At 38.7% G+C, this 8,761-nt stretch overlaps 1 protein-coding gene across 1 annotated transcript; it reads right to left on the bottom strand.

Moving 5' to 3' along the window:
- Positions 1 to 3,408: 3,408 nt before the first annotated feature.
- Positions 3,409 to 4,350, bottom strand: LOC101545194 (olfactory receptor 5AN1-like). The gene has a single exon (XM_004622027.2). It carries the CDS (start codon positions 4,345 to 4,347, stop codon positions 3,409 to 3,411), a length of 939 nt encoding a protein of 312 aa, XP_004622084.2. The 5' UTR covers positions 4,348 to 4,350.
- Between the last annotated feature and the right edge of the window lie 4,411 nt (positions 4,351 to 8,761).

Genomic DNA, 8,761 nt, shown 5'->3' with positions numbered 1-8,761 from the left:
CATGACTTGCGCGAAGAATGCCGAGAGTGAGAAAGTCACAGACGCCTGTCTTTGGAAACTCTCGAGCTCATTTGTCAATGTGGTTTGGCGTGAGCCTCAGGCAACCACAAGCTAACGTCTGAGCTCACAAAGCTGTGCAGAGAGTGATAAAGGAAGACCTCAAAGAGAGAAGAGCAGCAGTGTTGGCTGGTGCGGCAGAAGCCAGGAAAAGTATTTGCAATGCTCACCTGTCCTTTGTCAACTACAAGGATAAAACTAGAGAACATAATGATAAGTGAGATGAGTTGGATAGAAAATTATAAATACTGTATGATATCATTATTAATATGTGGAATCCCAAAGTCAAAAGTGCACTGCACTGTAGCATTGTTGTCCCATTGTTCATCAGTTTGCTTGAGCGGGCACCAGTTAACGTCTCCACTGTGAGACTTGTTGTTACTGTTTTTGGCATATCAAAGACCCTACAGGTAGCTTGCCAGGCTCTACTGTGAGGGCAGGATACTCTCGGTAGCTTGCCAGGCTCTCCAAAAGGGACGGAGGAGTCGAACCTGGGTCGGGCACATGCAAGGCAAATGCCCTACCTGCTGTGCTATCGCTTCAAAAGGTACAGACTTATAAATAGAAGATAAATAAATTCTGAGTGTGCCTAATGCTTTAGCTATTGTGGTCAACAACATTACTTCATAAACAACTAACAGAACTATATTATCTATTCCAGACCATATATCCCTTTGGAAACAACATTCTCACACATTAAACAGTTTGAGGAAGCAATACCTTCAATGTTGTACCTGTCTTTAGTGGGTCTTTATCCTTTATCCATACTGAACTATTTTCTTGGCTCTAAAGTAAACTCATACATACTCTCAGAGAAGTTCAAAACTTTTTTCTGTAAATCCTCTCTATTTATGGGGACTGGAGTGATAGTACAGCAGGTAGGGTGTTTGCCTTGCACGCGGCCGACCCAGGCTTGATTTCTCTGTCCCTCTCGGAGAGACTGGCAAGATACTGAGAGTATCTCGCCCGCATGGCAGAGCCTGGCCCAGCTACCTCTAGCGTATTCAATATGCCAAAAACAGTAACAAGTCTCACAATGGAGACGCTATTGGTGCCTGCTGGAGCAGATCGATCAACAATGGGACGACAGTGCTACAGTTGAAATTTATGAGTGATCTAACAAAACCTTCAAATACCTCTGTGCTTAGAATTCTTAGTTATATAGAATTCACAAGAATTCACAAGACTCATGAAAAAGATATAGAGAATCCAATAAGACACAAAGAATAATTTGTAAGTTTAATTACATTTACCTTATATAAGTTTTTTGAAGGTTGGGCACTAGAATTAAAGTCAGTGTTACACAATATGTTTCCTTTGTAGCCAGACCTCAAGGACCATGACTTTATATTCTTTTGAGATATCAAAATCGGATCAGAATTTGAAAACCTTGTCTGTCCCCATATCTATTTCCTCTCCTGAAAACTCTGAGATTTCTAGCAAAATCATTAACATTAAAATAACTGTTCTACTCTTGGCATTATTCCACCCTGTATAACCACAAATCTATAGTATATAAAATGTTGAACAGACAAAACACATGCTAGTTTTTCATAGTCTGTGCAATGTTGAGTGTTTCTAAAACTTAGTCATTACAGTAAACTATCACACATATATTCTCACACTCAGCCTAATTCAATGCTTAAAATATCAAAAACTATTAGGGTGATAGCATTCACTATTTCAAAAAAGGGCACATTTTCCAGATTTAATGAACTTCTGAGTCCCATGTTACCAAAAGTGGTTGGCTATGACACGAATTTTTATGTTTTTTAATTTTTTTAAAAAATTTATTAGTGAATCACCATGATGTACGGTTACAGATTTACAACTTTTTGTGCTTGTGTTTCAGTCATACAACGCTCGAGTATCCATCCCTCCACCAGTGCTCATTTTACACCACCTATGATCCTAGTATCCTTCCAACTCTCCTACTCCCCTCCCTCCAACCAGCCTCTGTGACAGGGAATTCCCTTTTGTTCTCTCTCTCCTTTTGGGTGTTGTGGTTTGCAATAGAGGTATTGAGTGGCCATCGTTTTTGATCTATAGTCTTCTTTCAGCGCATATCTCTCATCCCCAGCAGGTCCTGGAACCACACTTTGCCTGGTTTTCCCTTCTTTATCTGAGCTGCCTTTTCCTCCAGCATGTGGGGCCTGCTTCCAAGCCATGGAGTCAACCTCCTGGTACTTATCTTTACTATTCGTGGGTACTAGTCTCCCATTCTGTTACTTTATATTCCACAGATGAGTGCAATCTTTCAATGTCTGTCTCTCTGTTTTTGACTTATTTCACTTAGCATGATACTTTCCATGTTAATCCACTTATATGCAAAGATCATGACTTCATCTTTCCTAATAGCTGCATAGTATTCCATTGTGTAGATGTACCAAAGTTTCTTTAACCAGTTATCTGTTCTTAGGTACTCGGTTTTTTTCCAGATTCTGGCTATTGTAAATAGTGCTGCAATGATCATACAAGTGTAGATGCCATTTTGACTATACTTTTTTTGCCTTTACGGGATATATTCCCAGAAGTGGTACTGCTGGGTCAAATGGGAGCTCAATTTCTAATTTTTTGAGAAGTGTGTGACACGGATTTTTGCATAAAATTTCTCATTAGAAATTACCAGAAGACATGAAATGTAAGGAATTAAAGCATCAGGCTCAAGTAAAAGACACAAGTGGAACACCATAAGTCTTTATTATTCCTCCTTACTCTCTTACTCCAACTGATGGAGATTAGGATGTGACCAAAAATGTTTTAGTAACAAAAACATATTCAACAAACAGTAGGTGTCAGAGATTGGTTTTACCAGGAGACATTAAACCAATTGTAGTTTTTTAATCTGTCAAAACTACATATTCTCTAGCAGTTTATTTTCATCTTAGTAAGGAACACAGAAAAAACATTGGATACCATTTTGAGTTATGGTGCTTCTGGAAATTTTAGAGATAAATCTTCATCCTGGGTATCTCTGTCAGGTATCTTACCAAAGATGTGATATTGAACAAGGATACATCATATCTCTGAACCAAAAAGAAGCAACTAATTTCTAAATTGCAATGTTTTCACCAAGGTTGCATAGAGATTAACAAGTATTAAGGCTATTGATGATGTAGTTTGAAAGTAAGGAAGCCAAGGAATGAGAGATTTTGGGTTGTGTGATGAGTCAGCTTTTGTCCATTTTGGCATATTATCTATATTAGATAACATAAATAGTATCTATCTTAGATATTATGTACCTTTAAAAGCATTGTTTTTGTCTGGGGCATGTGAATTTTTGTTGTGGTACATTTATGCTCCTACAGTTGTGTGTTATGAAATTTTTAGAGAATAAATTTGTGACCTCCCTCAGCAATACCTTCTCTTCTTTGGAAGCTTCTTCAAGGCATCTTTGATTTCCTTGTTTCTCAGACTGTATATCAAAGGGTTCAACATGGGGATCAACACAGAATAGAACACTGATCCAAATCGGTCAAGGGGTGAAGAGCTTCCAGTGCCGGAACTCAAATAAACAATGACACCTGACATGTAGAAGAGGGTGACAGCTGTCAAGTGAGAAGCGCAGGTGTTGAAAGCCTTGGATCTACCTTTAGCGGAAGTGATCTTTAAGATGGCGAGGACAATATAGACATAGGATATCGTGATAAGTATGGCATTTGTTACTCCAAAGATCATTGTTACTATAGCCAATAGGACTCGTGAAAGGAAAGTATCAGTACAGGACAAGTTTAAGAGTTGGGGAATGTCACAGAAGAAGTTATCAATAATATTAGGCCCACAGAAGTAGAGCCGAAGTATGGCACAGAATTGGGATAGAGAACCCGAGAATGCAGCCGTATAACATCCCAATACCATCCGCACACAAAGGGTGGGTGACATGATAGATGAGTAGAGAAGTGGGTTACAAATGGCAGCATAGCGGTCATAAGCCATGGCTGTCATGACACAAGACTCACTCAGTCCCATCAATGAAAAGGCAAAATACTGAATAGCGCAACCCATAACGGTGATAGTTTGCTGTTCTTGATAGAAGCCGGAGAGCATCTTGGGAACCGTCGTGGTCACATAGCAGATGTCGATGAAGGACAGGTTACTGAGGAAGAAGTACATGGGTGTGTGGAGGTGGGAGTCCATCTTTATTAAAATAATCAGGCACAGGTTCCAAGTCACGGTGGTAATGTAGATCAACAGGAATACAATGAAGAGCAGTGTTAAGAGTCTAGGCAAATCTGAGAAACCCACGAGGATGAAATGGGTGACTTCTGTAATATTCCTTTCTCCTATCATTCTCTTGATGTTTCTAAATTCATAAAGGAGACATGAGAATGCATTACTTATACAGGAGCAATAATGTCTTTACAATTTTCACTTTGCCCTTCCCCCTTCTGAGTATTTAGGAAAAGAGCTTCACTGACCGGGTGAGAGTATCTTAGTTATTTTATTTAGAATTGTCAAGAAGTAGTGCTTGGGGGGCTGGAGTGATAGCACAGCGGGTATGGCGTTTGCTTTGCACGCGGCTGACCCGGGTTCTATTCCCAGCATCCCATATGGTCCCCCAGCACCGTGAGGAGTAATTCCTGAGAGTAGAGCCAGGAATATACCCCTGTGTATTGCTGAGTGTGACCCAAAAAGAAAAAAAAAGTAGCGCTTGGTCCTTCATGTTCTCAATTATTTCATAAAGTCTTACAGAAAAATAAGATATTTTCATCTTAGTAAGGAACACAGAAAAAACATTGGATACCATTTTGAGTTATAGTGCTTCTGGAAATTTTAGAGATAAATCTTCATCCTGGGTATCTCTGTCAGGTATCTTACCAAAGATGTGATATTGAACAAGGATACATCATATCTCTGAACCAAAAAGAAGCAACTAATTTCTTAATTGCAATGTTTTCACCAAGGTTGCATAGAGATTAACAAGTATTAAGGCTATTGATGATGTAGTTTGAAAGTAAGGAAGCCAAGGAATGAGAGATTTTGGGTTGTGTGATGAGTCAGCTTTTGTCCATTTTGGCATATTATCTATATTAGATAACAAATAGTATCTATCTTAGATATTATGTACCTTTCATATGAATTGGTATTAAGTTTTTGTATATAATACCTAAAACACAGGTAAAATTGGAAATGTCAGTATGTAGAAGTACATTAATATAAAAAGAGCCCTTTCATTAATTTTTTTTTGTTTTTGGTTTCTGGGTCACACCCATCGATGCACAGGGATTACTCCTGGCTCATTCACTCAGGAATCACTCCTGGCGGTGCTTGGGGGACCATATGGGATGCTGGGAATTGAACCCAGGTCGGTCGCGTGCAAGGCAAATGCCCTACCCACTGTGCTATCGCTCCAGCCCCAGAGCTCTTTCATAAAAAAAATGATATATATCATGAAAAGGCAACTAAAAAAATAGGACAAATATTTTCAAAACACATAACTGATATGGCATTAATATCCAAATCATATAAGAATATCCTGCACCTCAAGAAAAGGAAAGTCAATTATGCAAATAAAATTTTTGTATAGCACTTGAATATATCTGTGTTTATATTAACTTTATTGATTTTTAGTACTGTTCATGCTGGTCTCACGCATGCATCATTACAACACCATCTCACAACAGAGAATCCTGTTTCCCCACAACTACCTTCTTCCCTCTATCTCAGTTCTATGGACCAACTCTCCAGTTCTGCTACTCTAGGTCATTGTTACACCCCACTGCGCATCTTTAAATCCTACATATAAAGAGATCATTCTTATCACCTTCCATTTGATTTATTTTACTGCGCATGATATCCTCAAATTCCATTCATGTCAGAGCAAATTTTTATGATTTTTCCTTTGTTTAGCTAGATAATATTCTATTGTATACTTATACCACAACTTCTTGATCCCTAATAGCTATTTTACAGAGACAATATTCAAATGACTAACAGATACTTGAAAGTGTGTTCAATATCATATTTACCTCAGAAATGCAAATCAAAATCATGATCAGATATCAAATCATTCTGCTTGAAATCACGATCATTAAAACAGAAAAAAAACAAATAAGATTGATGCCAATGGGCAGGTGGAGAAAGGGGAATCCTGGTACACTGTTGGTGGGATGTAACTTAGTATAGTACCATGTATAGGAATGTGTCTGAAGGGTTCTAAAAATCTGAACATAGAACTATCGTACAGCTGATTAATTCTAGGTATACATCCAAAGAGAAAGAAATTACAATTTCAAAAAGACCTGCACCTACATGCTTGTTGTAGTACTTACTATTTCCAATAGCCCTTATGTTAGGTAACTTGTGTTCACCTAAGTTTAAATTCTGGTACCCTAGATGGTTCCCACGCTCTGCCAGGAATAAATGCTTGAGTACAGAGTTAGCAGTAAGTCCTGAGCACAGCCAGCTATGGCATCCCCCCTCCCAAAGCCATATATCTGAACCCTCTTAAGGATATTAAGAATAAACAGTATTGAATATTGACAGGTTCTTGAACTTGGATTGCAGAAATTGGATTACCAAACAAGACAGATGAAGTGTAAACTTATGATGCCAATTTTTTATTCTGCCATTATTGATAATATAGAACTGGTGATGTTAAATGTAACATCAAAAGAGATGTTTTACTACACAATGATAATCATCTATAATCTAATGCTTATGTGACACAGCAAAACATGTTAATCAATGGGTCTCCCATATTCTTTTGGACATGAAAATAAAATATCTTTTTTTCCCTTTAGGATCAAACCTGATGATGCACAGGGGTTACTCCTGGCTCTGCACTCAGGAATTACTGCTGGCAGTGCTCAGGGAACCATATGGGATGCTGGGAATTAAATACAGGTCGGCCACTTGCAAGGCAAATCCCCTACCCGCTGTGCTATCGCTCCAACCACCAAAATAAAATATCTTAATGCAATTTTTCTGGAAATGTTGTCGGAACTTTAGAATCTTTGCTTACTTTTAGAGAGGTTCCAGCGTAACTTGGTAGATATTTTATGCAGAATGAATTCTAAATGAGAACACATTTTCAAAATACAAGACACCTCACAATACATCCTAAAAATATAATAATGACAATATAACTGATCAATTTATGTGGGTTTAGAAGGAACGTTCCTCAAGATATTCAAAGCCATCTACCACAAACCCATGGCAAGTATTATCCTCAATGGAGAAAAACTAAGGGCCTTCCCTCTAAGATCAGGGACAAGAAAAGGATGCCCACTCTCACCACTTCTGTTCAACATAGTACTGGAAGTACTTGCAATAGCAATTAGGCAAGAAAAAGACATTAAGGGCATACAGATGGGAAAGGAAGAAATCAAGCTCTCACTGTTCGCAGATGACATGATTCTATACCTAGAGAATCCTAAAACCTCTACTAAGAAACTCCTAGAAAAGGTTGTCTCCATGGCTTGGAGGCTGGTCTCTCATTCTGGGTAACTCAGGGAAGGGACCACCAAGTAAAATGTGGTCAGAGGTCATGTGGGGGAAGGGTATGCAGGCCAATACAGACTAGAGACTGAACACAATGGCCACTCAACACCTTTATTGCAAACCACAACACCTAATCAGAGAGAGAGAACAAAAGGGAATACCCTGCCATAGTGGCAGGGTGGGGTGGGGGGAGACGGGACTGGGGAGGGGGGGAGGGATGTTGGGTTTACTGGTGGTGGAGAATGGTTACTGGTGAAGGGATGGGTTCTCGAACTTTGTATGGGGGAAACATGAGCACAAAGATGTATGGATCTGTAACTGTACCTTCACAATGACTCTCTAATTAAAAATAAACTAATAAAAAAAAGAAACTCCTAGAAACAATAGACTTGTACAGTAAAGTCGCAGGCTATAAAATCAATACCCAAAAATCCATGGACTTCCTATACACAAATAGCGAGACAGAGGAAAGTGGCATTAAAAGAAATCCCATGTATAATCATGCCCCAGAAAATCAAGTACCTCGGAATCAGCCAAACTAAGGAGGTAAAGGATCTCTACAAAGAAAACAACAAAACACTACTCCATGAAATAAAAGAGGACACAAGGAAATGGAAACATATTCCCTGCTCATGGATAGGAAGAATTAACATTGTCCAAGTGGCAATACTCCCAAAAGCACTATACAGATTCAATGTGATCCCTATAAAGATACCCATGATATTCTTCAAAGAAATGGATCAAACACTCCTGAAATTCATATGAAACAACAAATGCCTACGAATAGCTAAAGAAATTCTTGGGAAAAAGATGATGGGAGGCATCACCCTCCCCAACCTCAAACTCTACTACAAAGAGGTAACAATTAAAACAGCATGTTACTGGAACAAAGGCAGAGCCACAGACCAATGGAACAGGGTGGAATATCCCTACACACAACCCCAAATATATGATCATCTAATCTTTGATAAGGGAGCAAGAAATGTGAAGTGGAGCAAGGAAAGCCTCTTTTTTTTTTTTTTTTAATTTTTATTAAATCACCATGTGGAAAGTTACAAAGTTCTCAGGTTTATATGTCAGTTATACAATATTCAAACACCCATCCCTTCACCAGTGCCCAAATTCCACCACCAGAAACCCTAGTTTACCCCCCGCCCCCACCCCCTACCCCCTACTGTATAACTAATGAATTTCACTTCATTTTTTCTTTACCTTGATTACATTCCATAATTCAACACAAAACTCACTATAGTTGACATAA

Source organism: Sorex araneus, chromosome 6 (assembly GCF_027595985.1).
Source record: "Sorex araneus isolate mSorAra2 chromosome 6, mSorAra2.pri, whole genome shotgun sequence".
NCBI classification, from domain to species: Eukaryota; Metazoa; Chordata; class Mammalia; order Eulipotyphla; family Soricidae; genus Sorex; species Sorex araneus.
The sequence above is the reverse complement of the archived record's forward strand: the minus strand, read 5'-3'. Positions and strand labels throughout refer to the sequence as shown.

What these genes read in the sequence shown, in the direction of transcription:
- LOC101545194 (XM_004622027.2), bottom strand. Translation starts at nt 4,347, where the DNA reads ATGATAGGAGAAAGGAATATTACAGAAGTCACCCATTTCATCCTCGTG.